The sequence below is a fragment of the Syngnathus leptorhynchus genome, chromosome 7, assembly GCF_054491065.1.
Source record: "Syngnathus leptorhynchus isolate UIUO chromosome 7, UIUO_Slep, whole genome shotgun sequence".
Taxonomy (NCBI): Eukaryota; Metazoa; Chordata; class Actinopteri; order Syngnathiformes; family Syngnathidae; genus Syngnathus; species Syngnathus leptorhynchus.
Window position 1 is genome coordinate 4479177 of NC_141201.1, and position 18760 is coordinate 4497936.

Here is an 18760-nt window from a genome sequence, read left to right on the forward strand (position 1 = left end):
CAGCTGCGGCGTAGTCCCGCTGTGACATGTGGCGGGGGCACGAGCGGTTAACCTGCCGGCGCTTTAATGCCACCGAGTTCATGTTCTCGCTGCTTCGCATTTTTTTTTTCATATACTCGGCAACAACGGCGAGGGCTGCTTGTTTCGAAGCGGTCATTTATTATCCATCCGACGGAACGTTTGGGCGGTTAAACTCCTCAAGCGTTTTTTTGGACTATACAAAGAAACGTGCCATCTCCACGTAAGGTCTGTGATTCAAGCCTTCCAGGGTGGCGCTGTTATTTTGGTTAGCTCACATAAGCTCTGCAGTTCGCTCAACTGAAATGAGGTCATTACAAAAGGAGGCGTGTGTTCAAAGTTGTTTACCGGCCACATTTCGCCGAGGTATTGACCACAATCCAATTGGAAGCGGAATCTTATTGACGGCGACTACTTTTGATTTGCACTATTGCGAGACTTGTGTGTCGTTAGATTCTTTCATCCTCCTGTCGTACATCCATCCTCAGCTTCACACTCGGCCTTGGCTGTTTCTTGTCCCCCAGAATCCTTCGTCTTCTTTTGCTCTCGCTCATCCTGTTTTCTTCTTGTCTGCTTTTGAAAAGCTTTTGTGGATAATTGATTGGGAGACGGAGGTGGTCGATGCCGCACGCTTGGACTGAAAGCACTCTTCTCTGCCTCACCCCTTACCTCCCTTTCTACCTCGCTTTCTTCGATCGCTCTTTTTCTCTATCAAAAGTTTGAATGGACAATTTTGGAGATGACAGGTGGATTTTTTTTTTTTTCCAAGAAAAGCTGTTAAAATTAGGAATCAAAACTCTAATTGTGCTGTTGCTGTTCCATACAATAGCCGTATTTTTGTCATTGAAGACTGCCTGCTTTATTTATTTATTTATTTATTTATTTATTTTTTCATTTATTTTTGTTATTCATCCATCATTTTTTTTTTTGGGTTGTATTCTTCCTTGGCTCCCCAACTCTCTTTCCATAGTTATAGTCAAATTATGGAATATTACAGAGCTCTAAAGCTTTATTTGGTCTTTTCACCAGGCTTGAGCACCGAGGGCATCTACAGGGTCAGCGGGAACAAGGCGGAGATGGAGAGCATGCAGCGCCAGTTTGACCAAGGTACATATTCTTGCACTGTTGTTCAGGCAAACATCCGCTTCAACATCCCAGAACATTTGGCGGACTCACTATTTTCTGAAAATGTTCAGTCAATCCTTTTTTTTTTTTAATGATTATTTTAAAGTTAATAACACAAGGGAATAGACTATGTAAATAGTGGCTGTCTCGTTGGTTTTCTACTAGTTCTCCATTTGCATGCGTGTGTATGGGCGTGCCCATGCATGTATCTTATAAGGTTAGGGCAGTTCATTATCTCCAGATTGCTTTGTTTAATGAAGCATATCATGGGTAAGATGGATAGCGGACTAAGATGGCGGCAGAATGCGAGCGCATAGACATGTAAATGAGGTCGAATCCAACTCGGGGAATCAGACTTGAAGCAGTTTTGCATAATTCAGAGACAGTTGTTTTGGTTGACACTTTGTCAGAGAGTTATTCATTTAACAGCATGTGTTTGGCTGTTGCTAATATTTTGATTGCTTAGTTGAACTAAATGAGTTCCTAATGCTTCCCAAAAATGATGTAATAATGTTTGACAGGCCAAAAATAAACATCAAAGATGTTCATTTTTTATTCATAATTGGGCTTCAGTATGTTTAGATCCAAAAGCCATCTGGGCACATTTCAAGTCAAGTTGGAGTTGAGTTGTCTTCATACGGCCCTCGTATCAACATTTAGGTTAACATTCTGAACGTTACAAAGAAAAGTAAGTTATCTGGTTTTATCTCCTCTTTATCAGATCACAACCTGGACCTGGTGGAGAAAGACTTTACCATCAACACAGTAGCCGGCGCCATGAAGGCCTACTTCTCCGAGCTTCCTGAACCTCTGGTACCTTACAACATGCAGGTCGAGCTGGTGGAAGCTTTCAGTAAGTCACTAAGAAAGTAATATAGGCTGGTGGGGAAATTGTGGTTGTGGTGGTGGTGGGGGGGGGGGGCTTCTTTAAATCCAGAGTGTATTGGATTTTCCTTGAAATCCCTTTTGCATTTCTTAAAGCTAACAAGCACAACTCTCACAAGGCAAGTCCATTCACGGGGAGAATTGGATTTACCCCTCAGTGCGAACTGTGCGGAACAGGATGGAGGCGAGAATATTTTACGATGGAGCAAACGTGGCGATGAAGTCCTCTATGAAGTGGTGGTTGAGATAAACGAGGTCGCTCTGATCTTTTTTTGTCTCCCTGCTTCCACTCAGGAATAAAGATTTAAGGCGGAGTTTTGACTCGCGTCGTGCCAGATATTTAGCCCAAGGCCGCGTCGCGCCATCACCCTGCTTCGCTCACACATACCCTTAGATATGCGTGTGTGTGTTTTTCATTTTTTTAACGGCCCCGCCGAGACCCCTCAGCCGTGACAGGGACCTGATAAGGCTCCTGGAGGCGCTACCACAATAGAAGGCCTGAACGCTTGGGGAAAAAAAGAAAATAAGTGCTGTCTGAAAGCTTCCTTTGGTAGAAGATTGCCAACTAATGCGGTGCTTTTCAGAATCCCGCTTCTTGGTGGATTTTAAAAAAAAGTTTCGATTGCAATGTATGGTTTGCCTTTGAGTAAATGAAGAAGACAACAACAAAAAAAATCCTGGACAACCATCACTATTTTTGCACTCCCATTTCCCTTCATGTATGTTTTTTTCGAAGAATTTTTGGATCCTTTTTCGCCTCCACACCCACAATGCAGTCAATCAGCATTTCCAACCAGCGAATGCTTGACAAGAACTGCCAGCAACAAATAGAAACAAATCAAGTGTGAGCTCGTAAAAATGTAAGAAATCACACTTTGGTCACACTTTGCCGTAGGGAGCCCGAGTCGGCGCATTGCGATTCCACCTTAAATGTGGTTTTGATCCGCCGTGACCTCAAGATGGAATGAGAAAGTCCAATTCTCTGCGTGTAAATCATGTGTGCGGCGCGGATGAGAACATCTGCTGCTTTGTCCGCCCCGCTCGCATATACAGTCCACACGGGATCGACTGTTACATGGGTGATGTCAGCTTTTCTGACTCACTCCTCACTGCCATCAGTCTTAACACACCCTAAGTGTGTGTTTTTGTGTGTGTGTGTGTGTGCATGCTCCAGAAATCGTCGTCTGTGCGGTATTCTTGTGTGTGGTCATCGTCTCACAGTTTGGCATCCGTTTTTCATCATTTGAAATGTGCACCGCTGTTGGGAGGAATTGCTTATTATTTTCAAAGTCAAATTGCTTTCATTTCCCTTGTCACACTTTTCTTTGCACGGCTCTCTCGCTCCATGGCATTGTATTTATTGTCTCTTCTCTTGGACGCTTTCTCTCCTCCTTCGCTAATCTCTCACCTTATTTTCTTTCTCTTCACCATTCAGAGATCAACGATAGGGAGCAGCGCTTCCAGACGATGAAGGACATTCTCCGCCGCTTCCCGCGGGAGAATTATGAGGTCTTCAAATATGTTATCAAACACTTGAACAAGTGAGTGACAAGGCCGGAGACGTTCTTTGATGGCGGTGATGACTACGCCTCTTTTTATGGCGTCTACTCAGCTTGCCTTGTACAAGTGGCAAAGGTGGCAGGCACTCTGATTGATAGTGGCATCATAACACTAAAATTCTATGAAAATTATAATTATAAAAATATCAAATAATACTAACTGAAAGAAAAACCTAAAACATCTGTGAATGCAGTGGACTTATACAAAACATGGAAGTTTAAATTCTTTCAATTTAATTTCAAATATTTTTAATATTTCATGTGTATATAAATTAAGTAATTAACAATACAGTACCTCTTATTTCCTTCATACCCTTATATACTGTAATATCTCCTCTGTGCTGTTCAGACACTGAATTAGCATTTTAGCATGCTAATTGAGTGCATTTCATTCATAGTTAAAGTTAAATTACATGCTTGTTTACAGGCATGTGTTATATTTAATGAGTAGATGTTGCTTTGTAGTTGGAGAAAATTCCGTTTGTGTTAGAGTTGAAGTTATTTCAAGATTTCTGATTATTCTGATTTCCATTTCCAAAACATATTGTGTTTTGGATTCACTGTTAGCATTAAGCTAGCTGACTTTTGTTCGGCAAAATTATCAGGATTACTTGAACATATTGTATATTAGACTTCGAGATCCTTTTGTAGAGAAATATAGTTGGGCTCAGGGTAGACATTGAAGCATTTCCGTTGTCAAAAACTGTGAAAAGAACGACACGACGTTCTTATCTGCTTCTTGTTTACAGTTTGTCAGTATGCAGCACTGCCTTTTGTCACGTTCATCTTATTTAGTGAATCCGTTGGTGGCTGTCAAGCCAGATAAGAGTTTTACGTTCAAAATTGGACTGCGGAGCGCCGGACTGGAGTCATTAACCAGATTTGTCAGGAACGTTTTTGTGGTCCACATGCATACGCAACTGAGTGTGGTGGGACTTTTTTTTGGGGGGGGGGGATTCACAATTAGCTACAAAGAAGGACGCAGTTGCTATGACTGCTCACATAAGAATGACATGCAATTCAACTGGCGTCATTATTTACAGTCCTTACCAGAAGTGTCCTGTGATGTTTTGATGGCTTGGGCTATTAGCATTAGCGCATTGCACTTTAATCATTAGCAGATGTTTTGCAAGGAGCTATTGTGTTTTATTTATTTTTTTAAGTGTCATGGTAGGGATGGCCATTTGTGTACTACACTACCATTTGGCATGAAGGGGGGGCATTTTCAGTCTGTTGGTTCCGTTCAATCAAGAGTCCGCAGTACATCACTGGCAGAGCTAAATAAGACAGAAATCAAGTGAAATTGGATCATTTCCCACAGCACACCTTGCTAATCTTTCACAGCACAATGAACACCGTGGTTGGTGGTGACGACTAAATTGAATGACTGCGCTCCTCAGGGTGAGCCAGCACAGCAAGCTGAACCTGATGACCAGCGAGAACCTGTCCATCTGCTTCTGGCCCACGCTGATGCGGCCCGACTTCACCACAATGGACGCACTGACCGCCACGCGCACCTACCAGACAATCATCGAGAGCTTCATCCACCAGTGCGCGTACTTCTTCTACAACCAACCGCTGGCTGACGGCCTGCCGGGCTCGCCCACTTCGGCGCTCCCCTACGGCGGGGGTACCTCGGCGTACTCGTGCATGGCCGGCGGTTACTCCTCCTCGCCGGCGCCGTCCCCCCCGACCCCTTACGTCCTCCCGGCCACGCCTCCCGTCATCCCGCACTACGGCCCTCCCATCCACCACCATCACCACCACCAGTCTCCGCCCCATTCCCCGCCGCCCACCCCCCAATTGCCCCTCCCTGCCCTGCTGCCGCCCTCCCTGCACCCCCATCACCCACCTACGGAACAACACACGCTGTGAACCGCCAAGGGATCAAGGGAACATTAAAAAAAGAGATTGCAAACACCTCGGAAAGAGATTTGAACAAACGAACGGAAGGAGGAGTTAACAGGAAGTGGAGAAGAGGACATTGAGGGATCTGCAGTATGAACAGGGAGTTGCTTTGGGAGAGGCCATGTGACCACCCCCCACCCCCGAGCTTGTATAGAGAGGCCTAGACTAGCCACTTCAATATTCCCTCTCAGTGTCACTTCAACTGGGAACAACAAGGCGATGAAGAGTGACGCCTTGCCAGAACCTTTTAGATGATGTCACACAGGAGGAACGTCAAAGGAAAACACACCATTAGCAGCCCCTCCACCCATTTTTTTTTTTTTTTTACCCCCCCAAACTCAAATTCTCATCGCTACACATGCAAGCCAGTTTCACTCAAGGCTATTTGCCAAGCACCGAAGTGAAAGAGAAATCTAAAACTCAACCAACCGGATCGGCAGATTGGGGCAAAGGATCATGGCTGCGCTCATGCCCTTGGCATTCAGTCTACTGTATGTTGAATTCCGAAGTTACCGATTTTTTTTTTTTTTGTTGGTAGGCCCACACCTCAAGTCACCACTCAGGCCAATCAGTCAATGTGTGCGTGTTCTTTTTGCCTGCTGTGTGCGCGTGTTTCATTGATGCAGTTTTCAAAGTAAGGACCTCCTTGTTCGAAAAGCACTTTTCTGAGCACTTTCAAGGCACATTTTTTTTAATATATATAAATATATATATATATATAGGAGCTGTGACTTCACTCTCACTCTCTTCTGGGAGCACACCACTGACATCCAGAGGCGCAATTGGGGTATTGCAGCCACTACATGGGCGTTGCGCCACTCTTTCACTGCTGTTTTATTTTAATTTTATGAAAGCTTTCTGCGTTTCACAACCCCTTTTTCAGCCAAGGCACATATTTTGCATCTGGGAAAAAAAATCTCACCGCGCACCAAATAGTGGACTGTAATTGAGATTAACATCTAATAGTAGCTGTGTGGTGCAGTACATGTGGCAAAAAAATAAAATAATTCTTGTTTCATGTGAAATGACAAGCAAGCTGCTGCTCTTACTTACAAAGCATGGCCACTACACTGGAGGTAAAAAGTAAATAAATACATGAAAATGCCAGAATACACTTGTAACATCACAAGACTAAGGTTGCAAGCATTCTAGAAAGAAGTTGTAATACACAATATGACATGACTAACATTTTCAATTTATTAGAAAAAAGTGATGCTTTCTCATAATAGTGAATTTATCTGGTTTGAAAAAAAAAATGATATTATTACAACTATCTTGTGAAAATTTTATTGCCATAACACAATCTTTTTTTATTATTTTGAATAAAATAAAGTCATAAATTATATTATTATTCCAACTGTATTATCATAAAGTTACAGAATGCGGTGGTAAACAAATACAGAAAAAAGAAATTAAAAAAGAAATTATCACATTCTTATTATATTACAGGATTTACCTCAGAAATGTATTCTGGTCATTTTTACAAGTATTTTTTTATTTTGGCCCTTCATGTATGTACCACTGCAAATGTTGCCACACTGCCCCCACTGGCGCTACTCTGTAACAACACCGTTCTTTTTTTTTTCCTCCCCATGAGTAGCTCTAGTTGTTTTTTTAGAGACAGGAACAAACAGGCCATTCATCCATCAGCACGACCGGAACGGAGCATCCCAAATTCCCTTCCGCGGCCTTCTGTTACCGTAGAAACCGACGAGACGGGGGCCCGGAGGATCCATAATCCCAACCGCTTTTGAAGTGCATTTTTGTGTAGTTGTTAGGCAGATGCTCACCAAGGTCACCTGAATCGTCCTCACTGGCCCGAAAGCCTTTTAAACAATCACTGAACTCTTACAGGTGCTTTTATCACACCACACTACCTATTTAGCTCCTTTTTTGTGTGTGTGTGTGAGTTTAGATACGCGTGTGCGCTGAAATTCCGTGTGTGTATGTCGGACGAACTGTCTTGCGGCAGATATCCAGACAGCATCGTGCTCCAAACAAAGGTGACGGTGAGGAATGCAGCTCCCCTCGTGCTCACTGCCCCCGCCGGGTAAGCCTGTTTGCTCATTCACATTATTAGGAACAAGAGGAGTGGGATGATGACTTGGGAGAGAGTGTGTGTGTGTGTATATGTTTGTGTGAACAAGTGAGTCTGAAACATGCATTGAAATGATTGAGGCAGCCAAAGACTGGACAAAAAAGGTGATCGTGCAGAACAATTGAATTTTGAATCAAATGTGAGGTTTTTTTTTTTTTACCGCCCCAAACAATGGTGACAGATGTCTGTTAAGTTAAAATGAGAACAAGAGAAAAAAAAAGTATATGGAATGGGGTTCTTTATGGTATGTTAGGGTGGGCCGAGGTCTAATATGTTGCCCCTTAGTCGGTGGTGACAGAAAAAAAATCTTTTTGTTTATAGTAAATAAAAATGCGTTTTTCTTTTCTTTTTGTGTTTTGTTTTGATGCCCACTATAGTGCATGAATTCTTCCCGGTAAAAGGAAGTGGAGGGCTTCACCACTCGGACTATTTAAGAGATGATGAAATAAAATATGATGAACTGTTTTGGGGGTGGGGCCATAATGGAAAAAAAAAAAACATGTAATGAAGTTCTGTAAACTGAAAAGATAACACGTCAATTTGCTGACTTTGGTCATTTGTCTCGATGGGAATGATGTATACAGCAAGGCCTTATGTGATCTGTATCATAGTTAATAAATGAAATCTTGTACAAAGGTGACTTTGTGGCTCATGTGTAAATATAAAACAAATCTTTTTTTTTTATTTAAGATATGTGTACTCTTATTTCAGTGTAGGTTAGACTACTACTAGTTTTGTAATATCAAGAGAAAAAAAATGAAAGAAATGACACTTCCATAAGAGTTGGAAATTACCTTTAAATGCCACAAGATGGCAGCAAAGCTTTTGTATTACACATTTAGCTTTATTTACTTTGGTCAACGTAAAAAACCTGGCATGTAGACAATTATGAGCCCATGTTACATAGATTACTACATTCAGCAGTTAAATTAATCTACAAATAAAAACAACTTTAAATGAGGTTCACCTATCTTATATAACATGCTAGCATCTTATTGACATTACACATGGGCAAACCAAATCATTCAATTTCCATTTTGACTAAAAATCTAGTATTTTCCCAACAATTAGTTCACTGATTGCCTTATAACTCGCTTTACTGTTAACAAGCAGATGTTCATCTGGAAAGGGTGACCCCCCCGCCCTCGTCCCTGACGACTAGTTTAGGGTGACATGAGGACTCGCGGTTCCCCGTGTGGACCATGTCGAGGCCTGGCTGCCATTTGGCGCTGCCCTCATCTGCCCTTTTCATTGAGTCACAGCAAAGGAAATCCATGCACGTGACCTTTGTGCTGTCTATCGCTCTCTCTCTCTCCCGCTCTCTCTCTCTCCATCCTGGCATGTGAAAAGGTCAGGCAAGGATACACACAGGACATACGACCCTTCAACTTTAACCTTTAAGGTGGTGCAATGGACAGACAGGAATGTGCAGTCTTCAACTGGGGTCAATACAATCATTCTGAGGAATTAGATGTTACATACATTCTGGGAATTTGATTCAGTACGGCGACAACCAACAACTGTAAAAAGAAATCTACCATGGCAAAGAGAATTGAAAAAAATAGATTTAAAACAAAAATATATGAAAAATTTTAATTCAAAATTGACATTGAAATAAAATTTCAATTGATCGTGGAAATTAATGCAGTGAGAACAATATTTAATAGGATTCATTGGTAAATGATGAGAACCATTTATGTATGACTAGATTAAATATGTTATCATTAAAATGTATAAAACTTATTTTAGGCACATGTTTATATTTTTAAATAAATTACAATCGTATTTTGGATATAAATACTGTCCTGCATTTTCCATGTTGGATGTACCTAATCAAGTGTCACGTGCATGTCATATAAATATTTTCCACTAGGGGTCTCCCTCGTCCCACACGACTAAAACTTATGTTGTTCTAGGGGCCACCATTGTCTTGTACCTGCTCGCCCGGTGGTTTGTCTTCCAGGCGACGGCTGCAAACAGAAGCTCATTGATCGGCTCAAAGATGCGGAAGTGAGTCGCTCGGCCGTTGAGGCATTGAGATGAAAAGACGACGAGGCCTTTGCTGCTCCTCCACTTGATAGTCTTGACCAACTTCAAAAGTGAACCAGGCCAGTCAAAGACAAGATAAGTTGCAGTTCTCACAACAATACTCACACTCATTTAAGTACAAGTGCAAATACATTTGTCAGAAATTAAGTATTGCACTCACCCAAGTTAAAAAAAAAAACCCCACTAACATTTCAGAAGCTAAAAGCAAACAATATAAAAGCAATAAAACACCGAGTGCCGGAGTAGAATAAAAAGAAATCAAACAAGTTTGCAACTCTTGGTGAGGGAGCACCAAGGAGAAAAAAATGGATTTTTAAAAGTGATTTCAAAACTGCAAGGGTGGGGATTGGTTACACAAATTGGTATCCATTAACACATATTAACATAAGTACCAAATAGTGCAAAAGTGCCAAATCTGCTGGAAAAAAAAAATACTACTCATGCAAAATGTGTTTTTCCGATTAGACAAACCGATTTTTGCCACCCTCTTCCTGAATCAAGTTTTCACCTGTGCACCAAGAGGACAGAACAGTTCATGCATGTGAAGCGAGGTGAGAGCTCTCAAAACGATCATGATAGATTAGGCATCTTGATATCTTTTTAAGAGAACCATTTAAGACTAAATGGAAGAAAAGTTATTTTGTTGACCCTGGAATTCTCGGGGCCTCGGGCAGCTTCTTCATCTGCCAAATTGTTAGTCTACCCCTGTGCATAGCAAAACCTCTACGGTAGATTTCGCCATTAGAAAGATTGCATTGTACTACATTACGAAGCCGATTTGAATTAGACTAATTGTTACCCCCCCTCCCCCGGGGGTTAAATAAGAAGCGTTGAGAAGGAAGAAAGGCGACACGATGATCCACCATGACGAGTCGAGGCACGTAGCCGCGCTCAAGCGTGTCTTTGTGCGGCTCGGCCGGCGCAGCTGCGCCGCCTATTGAATTGTGATGCCGGCCGAGCCTCTACAGGTGGAAATGCTCTTATCAATACGGCCTGTCCGAGCCTGACCGCCGGCCGATCCGTCTCATTGATGATTTCGGGTGCCCCCTCCCCCCCCTCTTTCTCCACCCCGCGGGAGCGCCATTGATTCACGTCTGGGCCATAGTGGTGCTATTTCCATATTGATACCTGGATGGATGACGACGCTTCGGGAACAAGCTGCTGCTATTGAGCTGCTTCGCTTGATGGGTTTATGCCCGCTGCTCATAATAGCTCTTCTTCTAGAACATTTATTTATGCAAATGCACTACAATAATGGGGATTAATCAGTGACTTCATGTCTGCTTTTTATTGATACACGAGTAAATAATTGTAAGATGGCACTTCACGTACACCTGTATAAAATCCTCAGGGAAAGAGCCACAATGGAATTTTCATAAATAATTGTTGCTTTCCTAAACGGTGATTAGAATTTCCTTTATGAAACACTTAGCTAGCCTTTCAAATCTTCAAACATTGCTGTACCAGCTTCTGGTTTTTAATTTGGTGGGGAAACCGCCGCTAGCTCCGACCAACGTAGCGGTTAGCGCTACAACGGTTAGCGTATGAGTGTTTCCTCAAAATTGCAATGACAATGCCCGCTCGTAGACGAGTTTAGCGATGTCAGTCACGAAGCAAACACAGCTGTCGTTAGATTTGGGATTAGATGAGCGACTCGTAGACTGGAATTGGATCAAGTCAGCTTGTTTTGATACTTGTGGCTGAGTAAAAAATATATTTACTGTAATTATGACCTCACTCCAATAGCAAAGGTTTGCGATAGATATGCTTGGATTTAGAAATTCTGGTTACTTTGCCGCCATAATGGCGCTCCCTCATAAAACAAGGACCCCCCTCCAGTTTTGCCTCAGACTGCACTGCATTATTGATAGAAAGCAAGGACATAGAGGACACGGCAATAGCGGCTGCTCATATGAGTCGGTTACACATTGTAGCTGTTCTCAGTCGACGGCAAAGAATCCAACCCCCCAAAAAAAATTTCAAAGGCTGTCTATTAAATACGTGCCCCTGAAATATCCATTTTCTATCGCGCTTGTCCTCATTAAGGTCAGCGCTGGAGCCAATCCCGATTGATTTCAGTGAAAAGTTTGGTCGGGTAAACAAATAGCTTTCTGACCGCGTCGTTGATGAATGTAAATGTTAAAGAGGTGACAAGTAAACGTCTTAGATGGGGAAAATTGAGGATGTGACTTGGATGAGCTGACACAAAGCTCCCCCCCCCCCCCCCCCAAAAAGAGGAAATGACCTTTTTGTTCTCGGCACAGAAGCAAAGGCAGAATGATATTAACATTTAAATCAGGTCGCTCAGTAAAATGTGCCACAAGGTTGCATGACAATCAGCATCGTTTGTCAGTCAAGAGTTTCCCGATCGATACTTTGATAAAAGCGCCCGGATATAACCTGCAAGTGTCCTGCCTTGTTTAGCCGTGCGGCAATTTTTTCTTTGCCCCATGATATCCGTACTATCTTTATTTTAAAGTGGTTAGTCAGTCCCCTTTGTTGGCTAAAGCGCACTCGCCTCATAATGCGCAACAACTCCGGCGAGAGCTCGGAGTTGTGATCCCAATTTTGAAGACATCCTAATTTAAAGGACAAGGAGACAACAGCAGGATTCGGCGGGCCGTGAGGAAAAAAAAAAAAGAAAAAGAGCCCCCCCCCCCCCTCTTGCGCTTGTTGGGTCACTGCTTTGAGACAGGCACATGGGCTGGAGGTCAACATGACGCGGATCAGGGGCGCCGACATATACGCGTGCTGATTACCTCCCCTCAAGTGGAAAAAAAAATGCAAATAATAAATGTATGAGCAACGTGCTTGTTTTTGTGCTTGATTAATTATGCCGTTTAATTCCACATCCACCATGCTGCTCCTCCATATAATTTCCCAGTGGTCTCGGCTGTTTCTTCTCTCACTCCCTACTCCTTCCCTCCCTCCTCGTGGCAAAATGAATCATGGATCCGACCATGTGTACCCGTGGGAGCGCGGTGAGCCGGTGCGAGAGCTGACCAATCGTGGGCATCGGCGATAGAAGGAGTCTCCCTGTTTGGATAAAGCGTGTAACGCTCGTGCCGATTTGAAATGTGCGGATGCCGCGTGATAGACTTTACTTTGCATCAATATCGAAACTAATCACTTGTTTTTGACATCTTTGAGTAGCACATAAATCGAAAAATTAAATTATACAAGCTCTCTAAATGATTAATCAATCATCGAAATATCATAATTATCAAATCGTTTGATAATCGATTAATAATCGAGTCGTCGTTGCACCTCTTTTTTTCAATTAAACGATGGATGCATTAGAAGATGAGCCAAAAGTCTATTCCAATCTACAGTACAGAAATCTCAAAATTAAATTAAATAAGCTCGCTAAATGATTAATCGTATTTATCAAATCGTTTGATAATCGATTAATAATAGTCATCTTTGCAACTCTTTTTTTCCCCCCCAATTAAATGATGGATGCATAAGAAGATAAGCAAAAGTCTAATAGTTGTCCATGTTTTGTTCAACAGCTCCCCCGGTGGTGTGTTTTTAACGTGGGGCCCGATGGGACCCTGACGGCGCTCCTCTTCCCATCCCGGCCGACCTCCTCCTCAGCCTCCTGACAGTTCCAGGTTAGCCCTCTCTCCACTTTCCCCCTTGGCCCTCTTCTTCTCTGCCCTCCCGCTTTCCTCTCCAAACCTCCCGTGGGGCTCCCCGTAGAGAGCGCCTCTCAGATCCAGAGCCCCCCGCCAAAGCCCTCCCTAATCCTCCCCATCGATCGCCCTGAGAATTTCCCTTCCCGGCGCAGCGGGCGCCGCTCGCCGCCATTCGCACGCCTCGGCCGTGAGCAGAGAGCTCTTTTCATTTGGAGACAAAATGGGCGCAGGCACATTACCTGCGTCCTCTCTCATCTTCTTCACGCTGCTTGACGAGGCGGTTATAGCGGGCGGCGTGTTGCTCGGCTCTTTCTTCAATTCAGTGGGACGTGACTGGTCTTCCTGTAAACAGTTTTCTCTAACACCACTTAGGCTGCATCATTGGGATCTGTTGTGGAGTGTACACCAAATTACACCATGCGCTGCAATTTGCCACAATGCTGTTTTGGTGTTTTTACTCACAATGAAGTCAGCTAAAGTGTACTTTAAAAAAAAAAAAAAAAGTTCATTAATTAGCTTGGATAAATTACAGCTCATCCTAATGAAGATAAAGTATTTTAGTTTTCCAAACTTCTTTGTATGACTTATGCTTGTTGTAAGCAAACTAATTGTCGAATTATTTCGATGAAAATGAAAAATATATATATAATTTTTTTTCCGGCGGGCCAATATTGACACTAATACTTTGGCGAGTTAGCATGTTGCGCTAATTATGCTAACTACTACTGCTACTAACACACTTTTTGACTTGATTTGTGTTGGCGGATGAAGTCAATAAAAACATCACAATGTGTTGTTTACTGATCATAATTCAAATGATAAAAGTGAGAAAAAAAAATGCAGCCGGCCGTCATTTTTTTTCACTTTTATCTTGTTCAAATGGCTCCAGCGCTAAAATGTCTACAGATGAGCAATAGGGTCTCCAAACGAAGGTAATTACACTTATTACCCTTTTTGTTCCCTCATGGGATAAGGGAGTCATTTATTTCTCTAAACTAGCAAAGTATACGACACACTCGCCGATTAATTGGGGCATGGCGCCTATTACTCGGTTGGCCACAATTTGTGTCATCAAATAGTAGTTGTGTTTTATGCTTTTTATTCAGTCTTTAGCATGCACTTTGTTATAGCTACGATTGTTTTGAAAGTGCCCCATAAATATATTTGAGCTTCACAGTGATAGTAACGTGCAACATGAGCATGCATCATTACTAGAATCCTCCTGGGAAGAGCCCCCAACCAACAGTCTATCCTGTGTAACATACTTGGTCATCATTTATTTATTTACAAGGCGAGCTCAGCCGCCTCTCTCTTGTGTGTGTGTGTGTGTGTGTGTGTGTGTGTGTGCGTGCCCACGTGTGTGTCTTTTTACCGCCAGAGTGGATGTGTTTCTTCCTTCTATGTTTTCATTCTGTTTATGAACAACACAGATTGGGAACAATAGATGATTAAACCTCATCCGTTATTAACACGTCGGTTGCGCTGCCGGCATGCTAAGTAACTGTCGGGGTTCATCCCAAGAAGGGCTTGGATGGTAGAGTGGGACCTCCAAAGTTGAACCTCTTGGAGTTTGTCAAAATGGGATGTTTGAGGAGAATTTTGCTTGAAATGTTCTTTCGATTTTCAAAGTCTTGTTTAAATCCGACACTTTTTGTTTATTCAATGTTGGGAAGTGTTATAATAGGCGGTGATGATGGCCACTAGTCATGTGGATGACTTAAGACAAGTCCGTTAAGAGTTACATAACATTAATAGGTGATTTGAACAAAGTGAGTTGAATGAATGGATGGATGAAATTCTAGAAAAATCATTTCAAGCTGCATTTTGAACTGATGATACTCAAAATACACACACAACCATTCAGGTTGGTCATACTCAAGCTTTCATAGGACTTTTTTTTTTTTAATTGAAGGCTCTGAGCTTTTGTCACTTAGTGCTGATTTACTTTAGGCAAACAGGCAAAAAGCAGACATAAAAAACAAAGACTGTTTAACCAAAATAATAATAATAATAATAATAATAATAACGGGGAACCGCAATATAGCAAGGAACACTATCAACTGTAATTTATTTGATCCCTATGTACAGTCTATTCCAAATCTCAATGGAAAATGTTGCTTTGAAGGTCAAGCAAATCAATAGAGTAAAAAAAAGAGCTTAACACATTTCTGAATTGGCCCTAGAGTTGGAAAGTTATTTTTTCTAATCTAACCAAGCCCGCCCAGCTAAAGCTCCTCAGTCCATCATCCTCAAGCGCCCTTCGTTTATTTTTTACCTGCACAGAACACACAGTCGGCCACGCGGCTTTCACCCCCCTCAGTCCTAGCCCTCCATACTTCACTGCTCTTTTCCTCAGCCCTCCCTTCCCCCCTTTCCCCCCCTCCTCTCATGTCCGCTACCACCCCCCCCCCTAGCCCTCTGCCCCCCTCCCTCCTCTGCCGCTTTCTCTTTATTAATTTATTGGGTTGTTATTCTCCTTGCCTGGCTCCGCTAATGAAGGCGGGATGCAGATGAGGGCGAAGGTCGTCTCCGTAGCGATCGACCCCGTCGCCCCGCAGCATGGCACTCTGACTGGCATGGGTCAGTGGCAGCTGTCAATCAAAACACACACATTGACGCACACACTCACCTGAGCATGCATATGTGCGTTTTATAGTCGGCCACAATTTGCGCCATCATTTTAAAACTTAAGCAGAGTTCATATTTGAAAAGACTCCGATACTACACACCGATACCACAGGCAGCACAATTGATCATCAATTCTTAGATGATTAAAATAAACCAGTTCTCAAATTGAAGTTTGTCTGGGAAAAATTGATATTGATACATTGCTATAATTTTTACGGAACACTCCAAGTCCAGCATCACTTCCTTTAAAATGACCTTCATAGGTGGAAAAGAAAAGTTTACAATCATCCATTTTTGTACAGCATACCCGTCTGTCACCTGTCAAGTCAACATGATGCAACACGGCAGACGGCAAGTCAACTCGTAAAGTATCTTACATAAACATAAAACATTTCGCACATCCATCAGGGAAGGATCCATCATCCTGCCCGTCGCATTGGTTTAATTAATAAAGTGGCCAGAGGGTTTTCAACGCTTAACTATTTCATATTTCTTCTTATTAGATGAATTATAGTCACAAAGCTAGATCCCTGACTTTGATTCTGGGCCACCAACAAGTAAAATCCCTCACTAATCCACTGAAAAGTCATCACGACTGAATATATTTCTCAAAAGCCACTTGATGAGTTTCGTAATTCTCCTGATTTGAAATGTTGAAAATGGAAAGGTTTTCTGTAAATAACTCTGGGGGGGTAAACGAACTCCCTGTGCTTCATTTTGTATGCAAATTAAGAGATGTTAGCATACCAAGTCTTGTTAGACAAGAGCACAATAAGCCTCGTTTAGCATTTAGCGCAAAGGTCTCCCAGCACCGAATCACAGCTTTCCATTCGTCTTTGTGTCTATCTCTTTGTTCCCCCGTCAGTGTGTGTGTCTACCTGCTGCTCAAATTACGTTTTTATCTCTCCAGCAGTGTAGCAAGTTTAGCTAGTCTATACTGAATCATCTATTAATTCTCTAGTCCCCTTTCTCGCCACTCGTTAGCATGATACTAAATGTTTATAGCATGGTAGTTCCCAGTTCGGTCTTTTTGTATGTCCATTTGTAGCTTCCTTCTGTCCATTAATGAAATTAGTTTTTCATTTTTCCAGCAAGCTAGCAAGGTTGGCTGTACCGTATGTCCATCTATACGTCTGTCCACTCATCAAATAAGTTTTCTATCCGTCCAGCACGCTTGGAAGTTTAGCTAACGTGCTCATTCTATTTACAGCGGCTACAAAAAGTTAAAACAACACTATTGTAATTCCATGTTTTTGTGATATAAAAATGAAATAAACATAAATCACTTTACTACAACACAACACAATAACCTTTCAAAATGAAGCACAGCCAACTGGGCCATTAAGTAAGCTTTTTTTTAGTCCCAACAATGCTAATTGAGTATGCTTATCCTGTACTCCGGCACACTTTTGGGTCAGCTGAGCTCGTGTACGTTTGCTAACAGGCCGTGTATGTGTTTAATGTGCTCGGGCCTTAATAACCTTGTAGGTCAGGTTTAGGACTAAGTAATTACTTGGGAGGGTCGTGACAAGTCAAGAAATAAGCACTTCACCTGGCTTTTATGCACAGACTGTTTGTTGTTTAGCATATTAGTGCTCTCGCCTCTTCATCGTCATCTCTTTTGCTACCTGCTTGCGAGTTTGTGTGTGTGTGTGCGTTTATACAAAAATTCTTGTATCCATGTTGTGTACATGTCAGTATTGCTCACAGTTTATTGTGCTGGATGTATTTATGGACTCTGACATGTTCATGAGTCTTCACCTGCGCGCACACACACACACACACACACACACACACACACACACACACACACACACACACACATCTCTATTAGCAGTTTCATAGTGTTAACAGTGTGATGCCATGCGTGAACCTTCCCACCTTTACCTCATATCTATGCAAAGCTGGGGTCTTGTCAATCAGTCACCTTGGTGACACGGAGCCCCACCTCCCCAATTAGAGCTGACAGGGCAGGATTAGGAGGGGGGCGGGCCCCCGCCGACCTGCCTACGTGTCAATCATGAGCCGGGCATCGGCGCGCCTGTTTACTGTCAGATCCCATCTCCGTCTGTCAGACTGCTGGCAAGCGTCGCCCAGGGAAGTGAAGCGGCGGCGGCAGCGGCGCTAGAAGGGCGGCGGCGGGGAGGAGGTGGAGGAGATCTGATCGGAATTAACTATGCCTCTCCCTACAGAGCGCCGTGCTTTTAATTCATGAAAGGCACGAGAGGGAGAGTGGTTGAGGGAGGAGAGCGTTTAAAACCCAGAGCAGGGGCCTTCTTTAGAAGTTTTCACACTGATGTTCCGTCTCTCCTTGACAATCACTTTTGCGCGCTGGCTGACTCTCCCTCCTGTTGTTGCGCCCGTTCTCTCTTTTCCACGACCCGCTTCCCACACGCCTTACACTCGCCGGCATCATCATACCTTTCTCTGAACTTGTTATTCCTCTCAATTTAGTTTTTTTTTTTTCCCTTTTTAACTCCGCCAAGTCAGGATGTGTTAAGGCCAGATGTGTCATCTTTGATTGCTTATTAGGATGACGCAAAACTTCCACAAATTTAGGGCGGCGTTAAGTTACTCAATTAGATTTTGAGATTTAGTGTCTTGGTATAAAGAAATCAATTGCTTGGTATGGTGTCGTAATTAAAAAATAATTATGTCACAAAGAATGAGAAGTGTGAGGTAAATTAAAATGTAAATTAAGTACACAAACACAATATAACATCACACAATTATTAAATGTATTAATTTTGATGGTGGACAGCAAACTTTTTTTTTTTTTTTTTTCTTCTGGAATTTATTTTCTGTTTTTGGCAATTTTGCAAGTCCATGAACCACTAAAGCGGCCTGTTAAC

At 42.6% G+C, this 18760-nt stretch overlaps 2 protein-coding genes across 7 annotated transcripts in view; both read left to right on the top strand.

Annotated features, from left to right (window-relative positions):
* The window catches only part of arhgap35a (Rho GTPase activating protein 35a), a 36279-nt gene extending 30447 nt beyond the window's left edge, over positions 1-5832 (top strand). The window contains exons 4-7 of the mRNA XM_085915815.1: positions 1048-1125; positions 1865-1996; positions 3464-3569; positions 4988-5832. Of these exons, the coding sequence (XP_085771941.1) occupies positions 1048-1125; positions 1865-1996; positions 3464-3569; positions 4988-5462 (791 nt within the window). The 3' untranslated portion in view covers positions 5463-5832. The remainder of the gene's footprint in view (positions 1-1047; positions 1126-1864; positions 1997-3463; positions 3570-4987) is intronic.
* A 3384-nt stretch (positions 5833-9216) lies between these two features.
* npas1 (neuronal PAS domain protein 1) overlaps positions 9217-18760 on the top strand; it is a 61593-nt gene continuing 52049 nt past the window's right edge. For 4 of the 6 annotated variants that reach the window (XM_085916299.1, XM_085916300.1, XM_085916297.1 and 1 more), the window contains exons 1-3: positions 9217-9701; positions 10108-10193; positions 13155-13256. The gene's annotated coding sequence lies outside the window, so the exon portion shown is untranslated. Of the gene's footprint in view, positions 10194-13154; positions 13257-18760 lie in introns of all 6 variants that reach the window. The other 2 variants (XM_085916303.1, XM_085916298.1) reach the window with 2 other exon arrangements.